Source organism: Megalopta genalis, chromosome 1, assembly GCF_051020955.1.
Source record: "Megalopta genalis isolate 19385.01 chromosome 1, iyMegGena1_principal, whole genome shotgun sequence".
NCBI lineage: Eukaryota > Metazoa > Arthropoda > Insecta > Hymenoptera > Halictidae > Megalopta > Megalopta genalis.
This window is the reverse complement of record NC_135013.1, coordinates 7,509,155-7,529,735: the sequence shown is the minus strand read 5'-3', so window position 1 is coordinate 7,529,735 and position 20,581 is coordinate 7,509,155. Positions and strand designations below refer to the sequence as shown.

Genomic DNA, 20,581 nt, shown 5'->3' with positions numbered 1-20,581 from the left:
AGGGTCGATTAAGGAGAATTTACTGTACTTCGCGGAAGCTCGCGATCGAGGACTTTTTCTACTGTAAAATGAAATTCCTGAAATTCCAGTAACTCTTGCCCGGATCGCAATTCAATTGTTGCGTTCCAGGTGGGCGTTCCGCTTATTCCACAGCTGCAAAACCCCGACGCAGACTTCTCCTTTTAGCGCCGACCGCGAAATACTTTCTCCGGCGACGTCTGATCCATATCTGCCGCGTTACCGCATCGAAGTCCTGAACTTCAAAGTCTGTATTACCTTCATCCTTGTAAACGCTTCTCCCGGAACGAATTGAAGTGTCGTAACTTGTGCGCTGTGACGACTTAATAATTAATCTACGATGGTGTTCACCGTTGCCCCGTGCTACAGTGCCTGAAAAATTATCACCTCGACGTGATCGCGCTTCTTTTCCAATCACACTTTCCCCGCTGGAAATTGTCTCACATATTCTAAAAAGCTGCGTAAGAGTTGTTATTATACATCGTGCAAAATGTGTGTTTTCGTCACACGCCGATTCTTACGAGTCGACGAAATTTTACCATTTCGATTGTTCTCGAAGACAATTCAATCGATCAGAATTTAGAGAAAGTTTCCTAACTTTGATTTTTCATGAAATTGCAAGATCAGCGTCGAGAAATCCGAGGAAGCAATTCTCGATTTAACCAGTTAGCTGTGTTTGACGAGTATACTCGTCACGGAGAAGTGACAGTGTTTTGTGTCACGACGAGTATACTCGTCATGAAAAAGCGGCAGTATTTTATGTCGTGACGATTATACTCGTCGCGGAGAAGTTGGCAGTATTTTATAGAGAAGCGGAAGTATTTTACGTCGTGACGAGTATACTCGTCGCGGAGAAGTGACAGTGTTTTGTGTCTTGACGAGTATACTCGTCACGGAGAAGCAGAAGTATTTTATGTCGTGACGAGTATACTCGTCGCGGAGAAGTGACGATGTTTTGTGTCTTGACGAATATACTCGTCATAGAGAAGCCGAAGTATTTTACGGCGTGACGAGTATACGCGTCATGGAGAAATTGGCAGTATTTTATATCGTGACGAGTATACTCGTCGCGGAGAAGTGACGATGTTTTGTGTCTTGACGAATATACTCGTCATAGAGAAGCGGAAGTATTTTACGGCGTGACGAGTATACTCGTCACAGAGAAGTTGGCAGTATTTTATATCGTGACGAGTATACTCGTCGCGGAGAAGTGACGATGTTTTGTGTCTTGACGAGTATACTCGTCATAGAGAAGCGGAAGTATTTTGTGTCGTGACGAGTATACTCGTCATGGAGAAATTGCAGTATTTTGTGTCGTGACGAGTATATTCGCCATGGAGAAATTGCAGTATTTTGTATCGTGACGAGTATACTCGTCGCGGAGAAGCGACAGTATTTTATGTCGTGACGAATATACTCGTCACGAAGAAGCGGCAGTATTTTGTGTCACGACGAATATACTCGTCACGAAGAAGCGGCAGTATCTTTTCTCATGACGAGTATACTCGTCGAACGAGCCTGCGGTTCCTATTAACGAACATCTGCCAACAGAACTGCGAATAAGAAACTTCGATCGATATCGGCGCAAGCATTGTCTTCAGCTTATTCGTGCAATTGATTGAATTAACCGCGATAAGCTCCCGCTAGTAGCCGTATATACGCGCGTTCTTAGAAACTTCAGCGACGCGGTTTCAGGTGCAACAATCGCCTCGATCGTTAACCTTTCGAGGGAAGGTGATCGGCTGGGTCCCACGAGCTCTCGTTTGAATGTCACAAAAGATCGCGGATTGGGTCCCGCCGCGGTGGGTGTGCGCACACCAACCCGCGTCCTGTGCGTGGTTACACAATATCGCGGGCGAGGTGTCCAGCAGACAGCCAGGATCCCAGTCGATGCTAGGAAATTAGATCAGTCGGTGTTCAACCAGCGGTACTTGGTACACGTTCGCCGAACGGCCGCGCCAGTTAGACCGTGTTGAATTCACTTTGGAACGCGTTATCGGCTTCGACGGATACCACGAAGTTACTTTTCACCGGCCACGCTTCTTCCATTGTGCCAGCGATTTTCCAGAAATGAGGTTGGTCCGCGTCGCGTTCATTGGAAATTACTGGGAATTCTCCGTAATTGACGCTCACATTATGCAAAAACAAAAAAAACAAACGGATAATTTAGGAAGAGGAGAGCTTTGCGGCTCGTTTTTACCATCACCGATTGTCAATAACTATAAAAACGAGCCGCAAGGCTCGATTAATCGTGTCTCCTGTTCCCAAATTGTCCATTTTTGTGCACAATCCGAGCCTCGATTAGAGAGAATTTACTGTAATCGGAAATTATTCGCCGGCCCGCGCGGCCCGCAATTTCTCAACAACTGTGATCTGTGAAAATTCTTCTGTGGTTACAGCAGATCTTTACAGATCTTTATAGTACAGTAATGTCACCCTAACCGACGCTCAGATTGTGCAGATAAATGGACAATTGGGGAAGAGCAGATACGATTATTTTTTATTACACGATTTATTTTGTTATAGTTGTTGACATAATCATAGGAATAATCGTGTTTCCTTTTACCAAATTGTCCATTTTTGTTTCCAAGCTGCGCGTCAATTAGGGAGAATTTACTGTCCTCGTTTATGCTCCTAATGATCCAACCCTAATCGGGTTAGTTTATTCGATCTGTCATCTTCCTTGGGTCTCGAAGCGAAATGGTTGCTCATTGGATCTCCTTTCTTAATCATTCGACTGTGGATCTCCGTGGAATTTCTCTCCGCATTTCCTCCCCCATCGTGCAAATTTCTTGCGTTATCTCCTAAAAACCTGCAGAAGGTTTTTGCGTCGAGTCGAAGATCCTCTGTGGCAATATTTGGAAGACGAATGAACACGTCGCTCGCGTTCGACGCTGCCTTTCGCGATGCTTCCTGCTGTTTGCCGTAAATTCTCCCTAATCGACGCTCAGCTTGAAGACAAAAATGGGCAATTCGGGAAGAGGGGATACGGTTATTTTTTATTACACGATTTATTTCGTTATAGTTGTTGACATAATCGTATGAACAATCGTACCTCTCCTTATCGAATTGTCCATTTTTGTTTCCAAGCTGCGCGTCAATTAGGGAAAACTTACTGTACAGTAATGTCTCTCTAATTGACGCTCAGATTGTCCAAAAAATGGACAATTTGGGAAGAGGAGATGCGATTATTCGAGCTTTCTGGCTCGTTTTTTATGGTTGCCGATTGTCAACAATCACAAAAACGAGCCGCGAGACTCGAATAATTGCATCTCCTCAGATTGTCCACAAAAATGGACAATTTGGGAAGAGGAGCCTTGCGAATTCGAGCTTTGCGACTCGTTTTTATGGTTGTATAAATTGTCAACGATTATAAAAGCATAGTACAAAGCCGGAATAATCGTATCTCCTCTTCCCAAATTGTCCATTTTCCTGCACAATCTAAGCGTCAGTTAGGGAGACATTACTGTAGATAGTTACAGTAGCCAGTTATAGTAGCCAGTAAGACAGTGATTTATCATTCTCTCCATTATTCGCGAAATAATCTACGTTGTAATCGGTGGTAGTTTTTCTTGGCTCGCGGTAGCCGGGGTTGTTAATTTATTACCGGCAGAGAAAGAACGACATATAACATTTCGTTAAAATAATTCATTGTTCGTTAGCTGGAATAATTGATGCCGCGGTTATCGGTTTTTATCTTCGCATAACAGAGCGCCGAGAATTTTTATACAACGTTTATTAGCGGTTTTCCTTGAAAGTCGGGGTTGTTAATTTATGACCGGCAGGGACAGCGAACCAAGATTTCATTAAAATAATTTATTCTAAATAATTTATTCGGCGCGCTGTGTTTGCCAGTATTGTTTCTCGGTTTGTCGAGTTTAGCGTTACTCGGATCCGGCGGGGACGGTAATTTATGATTTCGTTTGAACGACTTACTGTTTTCTTTTTACCTGGAATAAATTATGTCGCGCGGTTATCTATTATTTTGCTTTCGAAAGGAGAAAAGTCGAGAACGTTTCTGACGATTTTTTCGTAGTTTATGAAGCTCGAGCTTTATTGGGAGCTTTATTGCAAAAATTAATTTATTGTTACGAAATAATTTATTGCTATATATATATATATATATATATATAGCATAAATTAACACCTAACACATAGCAATCCTGGTTTTTTATTTCTTATGAACAGGACTTTATTAAATGTGGTTTTGTCACTAGCAGTTAAGTCGGGCGAAAAAATACAAAGAAATATATTTATTATTATTATATTATTATATTATTATTATTATATTATATATATACCCCTATATTTATATAGCATAAATTATATTATATATTATTATTATGTATGCTATATTTTATTATATTATAAATTATATGCATTATTATATGCTAAATATATATATATTATAATAATTTAATTTAATAATATAATAATATAATAAATATATATTTCTTTGTATTTTCAGATAAGGGTTATTCTTCTCGCAATAATGTTCCGATTTTGTATAGAAAATGAAATCTGAATCGCAGACGTGTTTCGCAACGTTCTGTTCGCATGAAAAGAAATCGACGAGTGCTCAAATAACAATTGCAATCTCTGCAAAGGGGTTGAATTTCCACGGATATTTATTAATATTTTTCTTTCGTTCGCACAAATCAATTCGATCTTGCGAAAAAAGTGGGTTGAACATTCCCGTGAACGGCAAGTAGAAAGTCTCGACGAAAATGATTTATGTCGCTTCTATTTTGTAAATGCCCGAGTACCGATTACGCGTTCGTAAACGTATAATGCGTGAACATTTTATGCGCGAGAATGGCGGACAGCAACAGCGACCGCGATGTAATATTTTCACGTGAATAGATACAAGATTATAGGGTAGGCGAGCTCGGCCAGCGAGCGAGTGTCGTAATAATCTAAAAACAACAACATTAGTCTGCGACTAATGACATCCTAGTCGAAAAAGTGGTCGGACCGCGGAACCGGGGCCGTGACTTTGTGAAATCCAATAATAATCGATGGCTTTCGATCGAATTTATGCACCAATAGATCGAGAAACAATCGTATCTCGAATCTGTAATATTTTTGTCGGAATATATATATAATAATAATAATATATATATTATTATATAATAACAATAATAATAATAATAATAATAATATATTATTATTATTATATATTATATTAATAATATATATAATTTCTCTCCAATTCGCGCTCAGATTGCGCATAAAAATGGACGATTTGAGAAGCGAAGACACGATTATTCGAGTCTTGTGTCTCGTTTTTATAGTTGTCGACAATCGGTAACTATAAATTATAATATATAAATAATAATCGAATAATCGTATCACCTCTTCCCAAACTGTCCATTTTTGTGCGCAATCTGAGCGCGAATTACGGAGAAATTACTGTATTCACACTGACCGGTCGCTCCCACTGTCCGAACTCTCCCGGACTTACCCTAATCGAAATATTCAGCAATTGATATCACGAACTGATATCTACCGGTAACATTTCCAGAAATTTTGGTATTGACGTTATCGCTGCAAGAGTGCTCTCTTACATTTGTTTCTTATCGCTGAAAATTCTATAGAAAAGTTAAACTGCTTCGTTTACTCTGCTGGCCAGTGGGAATATTAGCTCCGTTAGGGATGGCACAACGATCGGTGTGACCAAGAGCCCCTGTCCCGTCGTGCTGTTGAACGCGATATCGTGCGGTATCGTCACGTTCATCACAATTTTGTCGGTATACAGGTCGAAACAGAGAAGCCTAGGCGGGCAAACCGCATCGTCGTCCAATTTTCCGTTGTCCAGCACGTACAAGTAGTGCCTCAGGATCTGTACAGAATAAAAACTTCTTGGATAAATAGATGCGAACGTAATCGCCACTTCTCGCTTTGTGTTTTACGAATGTTTCGATGAAACGGTGCCGCTTGTATCGCACGGTTCGTATCGTTCGAAACGCGATTAATTCGGGGTCGTGCGCGCTCCTCCGACAAAGTGAAATTGTTAACCGAACGTTTCGATCAACTGGGTCCAGCTGATTTTGAAATTCGACTTACGTCGACTCTGTAGACGCTGTAGATGCCACTGCAATCTGTTTTGGCCAGCGACCAGTTAGGATAAGGCTTGAGAAGAGGACCGCCGTCGCCCTTTTTCTTGGACACGGTGTTCAGTGTCGAGGGCACGCCCTTACCCCTTGGCACGGTGACGAATATTTTCTTCTCCCTGGTATCTAGAGATCGCGTCGCAGAGAAGAATCGCAATCAACGTGCATGAAAAACCGTGACATCTTAAAACCACGATTGCACTTTCGCATCAATATTAATTACAACAAACGCAATTCGAACGTCGAGCGGGACGAAGAAAATAAATATTCGACGTTCACCCTTGGCATCGGGATTCAAGATTTCCGTTTCTATTTCGATTACGTGTATACTATTTGTAGTATTATAGTACATATATGTATAGTATGTATCGTATATATATATAGTATATATAGTATGTAGAGTATATATAGTATGTATAGTATATATATATAGTATATATAAATAAATAAAAAATAAACAAAATTTATGGAAAAAGATCGTTCAAAACCATTTTACGAAGCTACTAGTCTTTTTAACATTTCTCGAACGAAGATCAAATTTTGTCAGGGAAATAGCACACGTGTTAATTGATAGGAGGTTGAACATTGTAACATCTGATCCTTAATTTTTTCTGAACTAATTCATTTTGATACGAGAATAAAGATATCTTACAACTATTATACCAAACGTCGACATCGATAGGGCTGTTGTTCTTCTTCACGTAACCAGTGCAGTTCAGGACACTTTGTTTTTGTTCTTCGCTTTCGTATTCGTAGTCCAAGTATTTGAACTCGACAATCGTCTCTAAATCATGATTCCGAAGCTCCAATGATGCAGCTAGTTGGTTCTCGAGGCAAATTGCGCCGATGCAGAATGCTAACAACCACGCGGCTGGCAAGATTTCTGATTCAAGATTTCCGTTTCTATTTCGATTATCCAAGATTCTGCAATCTCCAGGTCGGCAATCCGAGCGCGAATTGGGGAGATATTGCTGTAAATCCTGTCGAAAAATGATCTGCATACTCGACTTGCCAGTCGAGTCCCCGTTGCGTCGTTCGCGAACTAACGTTCCCTGTCGTATTATTTATGAAGCACACGGCATATCGAATGCGAAGTCTTATCGGCTGTTCGAATGCTAAGTGACACGCGATATAATTGCAAATAATTAGACGCGTGGGTTTGAGCGTGACTGTGGCATCGTTAATGGCTATGTTAATACTAAAACCGTTTAGTATCGGGAACGATTTTCACGCTTTTCGCTCGGCGAATACAAAAGCGTAAATGCCACCCTGTGGCACGGCACGCCTAGGTGTCCGCACGTTTACCCGATCAGAGATAAGGAGTTTGTATTGTTGTCTTACACGCAGCGGCGACGTAATTCTCGGCGCGCCGTTCGTATAAATAACGATCGGGCGGAGCTAGAATTTCAGGCAGCGTGGCAGCAACAGCGAAATGAAAGAATCCGAACGGGCGAACTGTGAAAACCGAATATCGATTCTTCGAAGCGAGTAATGCAAAAGTTCGTTCAAAAGTCGATCGTAATACACGGGAAGCGGGTGTAAATATCGGTCGTATCTTTCGCGTTTACGATCGCGTCTGTACTAATACGTCGGATATACATATTTTATTATGCATTGTTTTTTTTTGCGCAACAAGCAAACGCTACGTGGAACTTTCTAGCGTTACAAAAATCGTTCCCGATCGGTGGATCGATCGTCGGAGCGTTCGCGGCAATTCTCTGATTACAGTAATGTCTCCCTAATTGACGCTCGGATTGTGCAGATAAATGGACAATTTGGGAAGAGGAGATACGATCATTTTTTATTACACGATTTATTTTGTTATAGTTGTTGACATAATCATAGGAATAATCGTATTTCCTTTTACCAAACTGTCCATTTTTGTTTCCAAGCTGCGCGTCAATTAGGGAGAATTTACTGTCCTCGTTTATGCTCCTAATGATTCGACCCTAACGGACCAGTTTATTCGATCTGTCCTTTTCCTTGTGTCTCGAAGCGAAATGGTTGCTCATTGGATCTCCTTTCTTAATCATCTCAATCTGTGGATCTCCGTGGAATTTCTCTCCGCATTTCCTCCCCCATCGTGTAAATTTCTTGCGTTGTCTCCTAAAAACCTGCAGAAGGTATTTGCGTCGAGTCGAAGATCCTCTGTGGCAATCTTTGGAAGACGCCGCCTTTCGCGATGCTCCCTGCTGTTTACCGTAAATTCTCCCTAATCGACGCTCAGCTTGGAGACAAAAATGGACAATTCGGGAAAAGGAGATACGATTATTTTTTATTACACGATTTATTTCGTTATAGTTGTTGACATAATCGTATGAACAATCGTACCTCTCCTTATCGAATTGTCCATTTTTGTTTCCAAGCTGCGCGTCAATTAGGGAAAATGTACTGTACAGTAATGTCTCTCTAATTGACGCTCAGATTGTCCAAAAAAATGGACAATTTGGGAAGAGGAGATGCGATTATTCGAGCTTTCTGGCTCGTTTTTTATGGTTGCCGATTGTCAACAATCACAAAAACGAGCCGCGAGACTCGAATAATTGCATCTCCTCAGATTGTCCACAAAAATGGACAATTTGGGAAGAGGAGCCTTGCGAATTCGAGCTCTGCGGCTCGTTTTTATAGTTGTATAAATTGTCAACGATTATAAAAACATAGTACAAAGCCGGAATAATCGTATCTGCTGTTCCCAAATTGTCCATTTTCCTGCACAATCTAAGCGTCAGTTAGGGAGACATTACTGTAGATAGTTACAGTAGCCAGTTATAGTAGCCAGTAACACAGTGATTTATCATTCTCTCCATTATTCGTGAAATAATCTACATTGTAATCGGTGGTAGTTTTCCTTGGCTCGCGGTAGCCAGGGTTTATAATTTATTACCGGCAGAGAAAGAGCGACATATCACATTTCGTTAAAATAATTCATTGTTCGTTAGCTGGAATAATTGATGCCGCGGTTATCAGTTTTTATCTTCGCATAACAGAGCGCCGAGAATTTTTATACCACGTTTATTAGCGGTTTTACAGTAATTCCTCTCTAATTGACGCTCAGATTGTCCACAAAAATGGACAATTTGGGAAGAGGAGATGCGATTATTCGAGCCTTATGGCTCGTTTTTGTATGGTTACCGATTGTCAACAATTATAAAAACGAGCCGCGAGATTCGAATAATCGCGTTTCCTTTTCCCAAATTGTCCATTTTTCTGCACAATCTGAGCGTCAATTAGAGAGACATTACTCGGCAAAGGGAATGCGTGTCGCGGATCGTCCCGGTGACAGGAACGGATACGATCGGCCGCGATCTTGCGTTTAATTTGCATAAACCTGGCGATTACGATACGTGCGGCGAGACGCGGAATGATCGGATGCGTTCAAGATCAAGTTCGCCGGTTCCGCTATTAATAACTTCGCGCTTCATCGAGCATGTAATTAGATGGCGGATTTTTTTTTGCAACGTTAATATTGTCCCCGCTAATTGCAAAAGACAGGAGCTGTGTACATACGTGTAGTTTCGTTCTCGATCAATTTAATCGGTCGGAAGTAATGCTACCAGTATTTTTTTGTGATTCTTGAAATGTTTTTAATATTTCGTTGCCGGTTCTGACATTTTCGTTACGAATGCATAATAATAAACGCAGTCAAAATTATCCCACGAGAAATGCAACTTACCTAGTCATTTGTACTGTTAAACAAATTAACGAACGTGATATATTTAATTATTTAAATTGTATCTATGTAAGTAGAAAAAGAAACCTCCGCCGAGCTGTGCTAAATAAAAAAGAAATAATTGTTCGCTGCTACTTGATAGTTTATTTAATGATTTTCGGATCTTCGCACGAATATGCCGTGCGCAAGTGAAGTTAAAGATAGGATTTATGCTGTAAAAAGTGAACAAGAATTTTGTTTTAAGGTACGTGACCGATCTTCGTCGAATCGTGGCATATAATCTCTAAATTGCCTTCGAATTGTGGCACGTGGCCTCCAAATTGCCTTCAAATTGAAATGAATTAAAATGAATTTTTTGAGATAATATGATACAGTAACTTCTCTCCCGGAAATGCCAAATTACGGGTTGCTCTGAATTTCCCTGTGCTAGTTCTACGTTTATATAATTTATTGCTGCGTTTGGGCGTGAGTCAGGCAAATAGAAAAAGGCGGAGGTACGTGGTACGTGGAGGTGCTAAGTACGTGACTGTCGAATCGTGTCATGTGGTCTCCGAATTGCCTTCGAATTGTGGCATTTGGCCTCCGAATTGTCTTCGAACCTTCAAATTATGACATTTGGCCTCCAAATTGCCTTCAAATCAAGTCACGTGGCCTCCAAATTGCCTTTGAATCGTGGCATTTGGCTTCCAAATTGCCTTCGAATCGTGGCATGTGGCCTCCGAATTGCTTTCGAACCTTCGAATCGTCTCCAAATTGCCTTCGAATCGATGCATATAACCTCCAAATTGCCTTTGAATCGTGGCACGAGGCCTCCAAATTGCCTTCGAATCGTGGCATATAACCTCCAGATTGCCTCCGAATTGCCTTCGAATCGTGGCACGTGGCCTCCAAATTGTCTTGGAATCATGGCATATAACCTCCAAATTGTCTTCGAATCGTGGCACGTGGCTCCGAATTGCCTTCGAATCGTGGCATATAACCTTCAAATTGCCTTCGAATCGTAGCACGTGGTCTCGAAATTGCCTTCGAATCGTGCCATATAACCTCCAAATTGCCTTCGAATCGTGTCACGTGGCCTCCAAATTGCCTTCGAATCATGACAAAAAATTAGAAACAAAAAAGTTAAGCCATTTTTATTCCAGCATTGCTATGTATTCACATTAATGTATACCGGCATGCTGGCCGCTGCCTTTTTTGCCGACCGCCCCGAGTTTCCATAAAAACGATCCACCGGGCTCGAAGAATCGCGGCTTACTATTCTCGGATCTGCCGGTTTCGATTCCGTCCTCCGAACATTTCCGGGAGAAATTACCGCACTCCGTTTGAATTGTTCACGATTGCGTTTCGTATCAACGGCACAAGATCGTTTCCACAGAATCCAAACGTGCGGAACAAAAGGGGTCGCACGATATAGTTATCGCAGTTTCGTTAACCGCTGTTTAGCCGACGTTATTGTTCGCAAGCGCCGCGGAGCGGCTATTGTTACAAGACACGACGGACACGTGATTTGCAAACATTGACATGTCCCACGGTTCAAGAGTGTAAGCGGCGAATATATTCACGCACGGTTAAAACCGGATTGCTTGCAGAGAATGTGGCGTGACGTGTTTCAAATATCGATCGTACGTGCAGGATAATATTCGCTAGTTTTGTTCGCGGTCGGCGTCAATCCGATTTATTAAACAACAATTTGTATAGTGTAGTGGATCGACCGTTAATCGATGAAACGGTCGGCGACTGTGTCGCGATAATAGAATAATTGTTGCTTCCGTGGAAAACATACAAAGTAGACACTTTGGTCTATTATAAAAATACAATATAAATATTATAAATATATATAATAATGTTATAATATATATATATATATATATATATATATATATATATATATATATATATATATAATAATATAATATAATATAACATAATATAATATAATATAATATATATAATATTATATTAAATATTATATATAATATAATATATATAATATTATATTAAATACAATATAAATATTATATAAATACAATATAAAAATCATGTTGAGTCGTTAATAATCTAAACGTCGATGCGACTGTAAACCTTTAAATAAAAAGAAAATCCTATTAAACATCGCTAGACTGCCTAGACGATTTTAAAAAACTGAAATTAAGTAAGAACTAATTAGTTCTTTTTTTTTAATAATATCGATAATTCGAAGATAGTGTAACGATGTTATGAAATTCTTCTCGCGCATTTACAATTTCATGTTTCAAACTATATTTAATTATAAAATAAATTTTAATGTTTAAATTTTTTATATTAAAAGATAAAAAGATATAAAGTTAATTTATATGTATATGTACGTATATAATACATAATTATATTATAAATAATTTTAATATATAAATTAAATTCGCTTCTCTAAAAGAACTAGATATAAATAAAGTCGAATTACATTTCACATCCAATTTAATATTAATAATTATTACGTTACACAAAAAATTATATTAAATGAATTGTTTTATTTTCGAGATCAATAAAATCTTATTCTTAATTCAACGAAACCTGATACAAAAGGTAAACAAATAAATCTTACTTTTACAAATATTAATATATTCTTTTTCAATACACATATTCAATCTTATTTAATCTATTTTTAAATACATATTCAAACAACCCTATATGTGATCACATTTAATATAATAAAAAATCAACAAAAACTATAACAAATAATTATAATATAACAAATATATTATTAATAATAATATATAAATATATTATTAATAATAATATATAAATATATTATTATAATATATATAAATATATTATTATTAATACTACAATTATATTATTATTTATTATACATATTATATATTATATATTTTTTCACTGAGCACGTCTGCAATTAAAAACTGCAAGATCTCACGACGACTCCTTCACGTTCCCACAGGATTATCGTCATTATCCTGCTGGCAGGATTCTGCTCTGTCGGGACGGGCGCCTTAACGTTGCAAACGATCTACGAATGGTCGTTTCTGGACTTCGCGCTCCCGTACGACGCAGAACTCCTCAGCCAAATACGTCCGCAGAACGTGGTGCCCACCGGGATCGCGGTCGGCTCGGACAGGATCTTCGTGAGCATTCCAAGGCTGCGCGCCGGTGTACCGTCGACCTTCAACTACATCCCGAGAAACATCACCGGAAGCAGCCCGCAGCTCCATGCCTATCCTTCCTGGGACTGGCACGCCGCTGGTAAAGGGTACCTGAACTGCTCGCAGCTGATCTCCGTGTACAGGTCCGTAATCGACAAGTGCAACAGGCTCTGGATCCTCGACAGCGGTATCATGACGTCAATCGACGACTTCACGCCGGCTTGCACGCCGAAACTCTTGATCTTCGACCTGCAAACTGATCAGCTGTTGCGGATGTACGTCTTCCCCAGGGAGGTCAGTGTTTGGTTTCTTATTCCGTAATTGTTTTATAGTAGAATATGATAACAGAAACGACATGATTTGATACAAATATTATTATTTATTATTGTTATTTATTTATTATTATTTATTATGCAATTATTCGATTATTCGATTACTCGTTTATTAGATTATTAGATTACTCGTTTATTCATTTATTCGATTATTCGATTCTTCGATTACTCGATTATTCGATTACTCGTTTATTAGATTATTCGATTATTCGATTACTCGTTTACTCGATTATTCGATTACTCGATTCTTCGATTCATCGATTACTCGATTATTCGATTACTCGTTTATTAGATTATTCGATTATTCGATTACTCGTTTACTCGATTATTCGATTACTCGTTTATTAGATTATTAGATTATTCGATTACTCGTTTATTCGATTACTCGATTATTCGATTATTCGATTACTCGATTATTCGATTACTCGATTACTCGATTATTCGATTACTCGTTTATTAGATTATTCGTTTATTCGATTAAATTATTCAATTATTCAATTATTTATTTATTATTATTATTATTTTGTTATTATACTATTATTGTATTATTACTATTATTTATACATTTATACAGCTTGCGGTTTTGAATTACTTCCGGTCTCAATATACTATCTTAATAATTAATAATAGTTATACACTTAAAATATACATTTTTTTTTACACGCTAAATTGTGTTCTCATAACTTTGTCACTTTGTCATTCCGCAGGTTCTGCGGCCCAACACGTTGCTGACGAATATGGTCATCGACGACGCCTCTGCGACCAGCTGCGACGACGTCTTCTTGTACATTTCTGACACCGCAGGACCCGGTTCGTAGTCGCAATAGTTGTCTACGAATTTAACCTCGGTGTCGTTAAACTGTCGCTTCTTCTTTCAGGTCTCGTGGTCTTCGATAGTGCCAGAGATAGAAGCTGGCGACTCACCCACGCCTCGATGTATCCCGATCCGAATTTCTCTATGTACAGGGTAAGCTTCTTTTGACATCGCTTCGTTCGAACGGATATCCTGATTTTGAACGTTTTCGAACAACTTTTACAGTGTTTTTTAAACATTATTTCGACTGATGCCATCATGTCGATCGTTCTGCCAACTTAGACCAAATACAGTAAATACTCCGTAATTGTACTTTAGCTTGTAAACAAAAATGGACAATTTGGGAAGAGGAGATACGATTATTCGAACCTTGCTGCTCTTTTTTATAGTTGCCGATTATCGGCGACTATAAAAACGAGGCGCGGGACTCGAACAATTGTTCACTTCTGTTCACAGTTTGCAGGACAATTGGGGAGAATTTACCGTAATTAGAAGTCGTCTTCTTTAGCATATTATGCAGGTTATGGTTTAAACTAAAATAGTATACATATAGCGATCTTGATTATTTACAAAATGTTAGCAATTTGAATTAAAATATTAAATATTAAATTAATAATTATATTAAATTAGAAATTACATTGAATTAATAATTATATTGAGTTAATAATTATATTAAATTAATAATTATATTAAATTAGTAATTATATTGAGTTAATAATTATATGAAATTAATAATTACGTTAAGTTAGTAATTATATTGAGTTAATAATTATATGAAATTAATAATTATATTAAATTAGTAATTATATTGAATTAATAATTATATTGAGTTAATGATTATATTGAATTAATAATTATATTGAGTTAATGATTATGTGAAATTAATAATTATATTGAGTTAATGATTATGTGAAATTAATAATTATATTAAATTAGTAATTATATTGAATTAATAATTATATTGAATTAATGATTATATGAAATTAATAATTATATTAAATTAGTAATTATATTGAATTAATAATTATATTGAGTTAATAATTATATTAAATTAATAATTATATTGAATTAATAATTACATTAAATTAATATAATTATATTAAAATGATTATATTAATTAATGAGTTAAATATAGAAAAAGCGTTTAAAATGATGTGAAAGTACCATTTATGACATTGTTATTTTCACGAATTTAAACAAATCGTTCTGCACACACGTGTTCTACAACGCGTATACTTGAAGAAAATGGAAAAGTATATTCATTTCTTGACGGTCTAAAATCTAAAAAGATCTAAAAAAAAAATATACCCTTTCGAAGCATAAAATTTGATATAGTAGAGAACATTAGCTTATTTAGACCATTAGTTAGCAGCTACAGAAGGTTTCGTTCGAGATGACAGAAATTGTGTTATTTTAGATTGGGAACGACATGTTCGAGTTGATGGACGGTATCGTCGGTTTAGCGCTCTCCACGAGACAAGGAATGCTGTATTTCCAACCTCTGGCAACGAAGCGTTTATTCTCGGTGCCAACTGCCGCGCTTCAGGCAGGCCCTCTACCATTCGGTGAACAATTACCGGTCATCGTGGTTGGCAGCAAGTCTAGTCAAGGCCTTGCCTTGGCCGTTGATCCTCACAGTGACATGGTTCTCTTGGCCCCGCTCACCGAAACCATCGTCGCCAGCTGGAATCCTCACACCAACGAGCTAAGGTACCATTTTGCACGCTTTGGCGGAGAACGTCGACGCGAAAATGTCGTCGTACGAAGATGTGGTATCACGTATCCGATTCCTGAAGTTGCAAACGAACTTCGCGCTTCGTCCTCCACGTGATCTCGGCCAGGATCGTAATTGAACCCGTGCGTCCCGAGTTGGTTCACCGTGTAAGGGTCCGCCTAAATTCAGGTTCCTTCCGATTGGCCTCGAGTGAACCCCGCTTCTGTCGAAATTCCGGGAAAAGTAGTTGCTCGAGTCCGGCGTTGAACCGTACAGATCATTATCGTACTCCGGCGTGGTGGGTAACAAACCTGTCCACCGAGTTCTCTAAAGACGACACGGTGTCCCCGTGGCCAGGGCAGTTTATGTGGCCAGGAATCTTGTCGTGGCCCGAGATGAGCGTCTTATAGTTCCTCAGGGACTGGACGATGGCGAGAAAGAATATTTCATCGAAATCGTTTCAAATATTTCATCCACCGCGAAATCCAAATGTTCGATCATATTTATCATATTTATGTTTTACTTGATTTACACTAAGTGGCAGTTAACCCTTGGCGCTCCGTTGGCTGCGCTATGGAGACATCCGTTATTTGTTCCGTAAATCCGATGGCTCTGCTGCGGAGCCCAATGTTCTTCGCATGATTACACCGAAGATGCTATGTTTTTGTCGACGTTGGCAATTGTTATTTGTAGCGAAAACGTGCTCAGCGTATGTACCATTACGATTAAAACATTTTTTGCACATTTTTATACTTGGCAACGTAAAATGAATAGAATCAAACGCTTTCGCAAGGACGCGTAATCTTTTCCGCTCAAAATAAGACTTCCTTTATCTCGTGCGCTTTGCTCCAAAAATGTGCCGGAGTTGCCGGTAGTGATATTTTTCAGAAAAACGCTGTTCAACTTTATTTTAGAACGTCCGAAGAATATTTCCTAATTTTTAATTTAATTGAATTATTAATCGAGCCGTTTCCAGCGAAGATTAACGATAAAACAATTCCGGCAAACTCGCGCAAAAGATATTTTTGTTTCGATAATTCCGTATCCAAACAGAATTCAACGGACGATTCGCGATGCTAATTTTATAATAAATCGCGTCAAAGAACACGAGGGATATATTTATTTAAGAATTGCGAAGAATATCATTGATAGTAAATTTACCCATTTCGATGTGGATGCAATTGCTGCTCGGAAATTTCGGTCATAATTCTCGATGTCGATGCACCGACCTCGCACAATGTTAAGTAGATACCATTGCGATTAAAACATTTTTTGCCCATCTTTATACTTAGCAACATAAAATGAATAGAATCAAACGCTTTCGCAAGGACGCGTAATCTTTTCCGCTCAAAATAAGACTTCCTTTATCTCGGGCGTTTTGCTCCAAAAATGTGCCGGAGTTGCCGGTAGTGATATTTTTCAGAAAAACGCTGTTCAACTTTATTTTAGAACGTCCGAAGAATATTTCCTAATTTTTAATTTAATTGAATTATTAATCGAGCCGATTCCAGCGAAGATTAACGATAAAACAATTCCGGCAAATTCGCGCAAAAGATATTTTTGTTTCGATAATTCCGTATCCAAACAGAATTCAACGGACGATTCGCGATGCTAATTTTATAATAAATCGCGTCAAAGAACACGAGGGATATATTTATTTAAGAATTGCGAAGAATATCATTGATAGTAAATTTACCCATTTCGATGTGGATGCAATTGCTGCTCGGAAATTTCGGTCACAATTCTCGATGTCGATGCACCGACCTCGCACAATGTTAAGTAGATATCATTACGATTAAAACATTTTTTGCCCATTTTTATACTTAGCAACATAAAATGAATAGAATCAAACGCTTTCGCAAGGACGCGTAATCTTTTCCGCTCAAAATAAGACTTCCTTTATCTCGGGCGTTTTGCTCCAAAAATGTGCCGGAGTTGCCGGTAGTGATATTTTTCAGAAAAACGCTGTTCAACTTTATTTTAGTACGTCCGAAGAATATTTCCCAATTTTTAATTTAATTGAATTATTAATCGAGCCGATTCCAGCGAAGATTAACGATAAAACAATTCCGGCAAACTCGCGCAAAAGATATTTTTGTTTCGATAATTCCGTATCCAAACAGAATTCAACGGACGATTCGCGATGCTAATTTTATAATAAATCGCGTCAAAGAACACGAGGGATATATTTATTTAAGAATTCCGAAGAATATCATTGATAGTAAATTTACCCATTTCGATGTGGGGATGCAATTGCTGCTCGGAAATTTCGGTCACAATTCTCGATGTCGATGCACCGACACGCACAATGTTAAGTAGATATCATTACGATTAAAACATTTTTTGCCCATTTTTATACCTAGCAACATAAAATGAATAGAATCAAACGCTTTCGCAAGGACGCGTAATCTTTTCCGCTCAAAATAAGACTTCCTTTATCTCGGGCGCTTTGCTCCAAAAATGTGCCGGAATTGCTGGTAGTGATATTTTTCAGAAAAACGCTGTTCAACTGTATTTTAGAACTAAGGGTGAATTATTATACATGACACGAGATCGTGGTGCGCGGTGTGTTCCAAAAGTTACTCAAAATCGGTAAGCGAAGGGTTTGTCAAAGAAAGTCATTCGAAGCAGCTTTTTCCTTACGTTTCCGTTGAAAATTATGCTGGAACATGAGTTGCTGACTTAGTATTCTCCTTCAGGACGTTGGCGTACAGCCCTCAGAAACTGCAGTTCGTCGCCGAGATTCGACGCGAAGACCAAGATCATGGCAACTTCTGGATAATGAGCACCAGCTTCCAGAAGTTCTTCAGACGCGAGGTCAACCCTCACACGATCAACATCCGATTAATGAGACTGGTACCGCTGGTCGTGTATTGACATCACTTTTAGATAGCCACCTCTTGGAATGTTAATATAACGTTCATTATGACGTTATATTAAACGTTAAATACATGTAACGTTCAGCGTGCGAGGTTCTGTCCATTTTCATTGTTACAGAACGAGGAGCTCCGACGGCTCGAATTCTTTTGTTCAGATATTCTTATCCTCGATTTAAGAAATCTCTCGAGGCGATGGAGGAGTCACGTGAACATAGAGTCGAAATTGGAAAAGAATAATTACGATTTATAAGAGAATATTCGAAAGTGTCAAATTATTGGGTTGGAATCATAGCGCCGCGACAATTTCGAAAATGTTGACTTACGTCTTAAAATGTAGTCTATACGTGGCAAAATGTTAAAATAAGTGATAAATAAATAAATATATATTAAATTATATAATATATATATTAATATATAATATTATTATATATATTATATATATTATATATTATTATATATTATTATATAGTATTATATATATTATATATTATTATATATTAATATATATATCATATAATTTAATATATATTTATTTATTTATCATTTATTTTAACATTTTTTTATATATATTACAATATATAATATATAATAATATATATATTAAATTAATAAATAACATAATATAATAATAATAAATTAATACAAATTAATTTAATCGAGCTATCTCAACTCTAAATTATCTTAACAACAAATTCGACCAGTAAACGCGTTAGTAAACAATAACGCTGCGTATTTCCCGCGATCAGGAAAACGTGGCTCACTCCGCTGTGATTCTAACCCGCTCTAATATGGCGTCGATATTAAAATGCCTGCTGACACAATCTGTTGTTATCAGTTTGCCGAAAGTTGCGTAAGAAAAATGCAACTACTCATATTTCATCTGTTTCGATCGGAAGAGAAACGTCGCGGCCAACAATTGTTTACAAGATAAGCGATGACAAATTGATTTCGCATAAAAATCCGCAGCCTTGTAATCACGGAATCGAGTGATGAATGTATCGTGCGATTGTTGCGTATAAATGAGTAATGACGATAGTTTTAACTGCAGCGTGTATCGCTGGTTCGATAGCTCAATGAGAAGTGTTCGGATATGTTTTTATGTAGTGTTTGGCATCGTCGTAAATCATCGATAGGTGGGTGATGGCGGGGTGAGGGCTCGAACGCATGCATGCATACATACAAGAATGTAAACACACGTTGAAAATAAAGGAACGAGCTCCGTAGCTGTTAAGAATCGAACAATATCACGAACAAACGTATAGTGAATTATTTTTGTAAACGAAGAAGGGGGGGGGGAAGGTTGTTTATTAATTCATAATAACCGATTAACCGTTTGAGCCCCAAGCAGGCGCGATCGCGCTGTTCAGATCTTGCGTCGCGATCAAACTTCAGCGACGCAGGTGCATCGCGTAGCTGCTTTTTTTCATTTTCTTCTTTTCTTTTCGTTTTGTTCGTCAATCTTGACGAGCGCCATCGCGCCGCTTGGTTCTCCTCGCAATTAATTGAGACAAGCGTTATCACGCTGTTCGGCATTTTTCGACGGTGTTTCCTGAATAAATCCCTGGGACTCGAACGGTTAACCCTTTTAGTGCCGGGCGAAAAAGAGGCGCTTATGCGAAGATAACAGGCCGAATTTTACGATTTCACTAGAATTTGGAAAAAGGCTGATAAAAACCAAACGAAAAGCAATATTTACATAATTCAAAAAGCAGTGTATTAAGGACAAAATAGAGAATAAAACAGTGACGCTAATTTTTCTCTCGTAATGAAATTAGACTATTTATAACGTATTTATTTATTTATAACGCTACAAGGTGCGGGCCGATATATCGGCTCTGGCACTTTTCGCCGGTGCAGCGACGGCCGATATATCGGCCTCCGGCACTAAAAGGGTTAAGACCGTCGAA

General features: G+C 38.2%; 2 protein-coding genes and 1 long non-coding RNA gene across 3 annotated transcripts; 1 reads left to right on the top strand and 2 right to left on the bottom strand.

Annotated features, from left to right (window-relative positions):
- The first annotated feature begins 1,899 nt into the window (after window positions 1–1,899).
- LOC117228643 (dopaminechrome tautomerase) lies at window positions 1,900–18,763 on the top strand. The gene is made up of 6 exons (XM_033484498.2): window positions 1,900–2,093; window positions 12,734–13,229; window positions 13,975–14,077; window positions 14,146–14,234; window positions 15,499–15,791; window positions 18,495–18,763. Exons 1-6 carry the CDS (start codon window positions 2,089–2,091, stop codon window positions 18,670–18,672), a joined length of 1,164 nt encoding a protein of 387 aa, XP_033340389.2. The 5' UTR covers window positions 1,900–2,088; the 3' UTR covers window positions 18,673–18,763.
- On the bottom strand, window positions 5,606–7,147 carry LOC143260726 (major royal jelly protein 9-like). Its single transcript, XM_076527153.1, has 3 exons — window positions 6,784–7,147; window positions 6,085–6,257; window positions 5,606–5,860 (listed from the first exon to the last, which is right to left on the bottom strand). The coding sequence occupies exons 1-3, from the start codon at window positions 7,130–7,132 to the stop codon at window positions 5,621–5,623; spliced, it is 762 nt and encodes a 253-aa protein (XP_076383268.1). The 5' UTR covers window positions 7,133–7,147; the 3' UTR covers window positions 5,606–5,620.
- Window positions 9,923–11,202, bottom strand: LOC143260716 (uncharacterized). Its single transcript, XR_013035006.1, has 2 exons — window positions 10,973–11,202; window positions 9,923–10,888 (listed from the first exon to the last, which is right to left on the bottom strand). It is a non-coding gene; the product is annotated as an uncharacterized LOC143260716 (long non-coding RNA).
- Window positions 18,764–20,581: the final 1,818 nt, after the last annotated feature.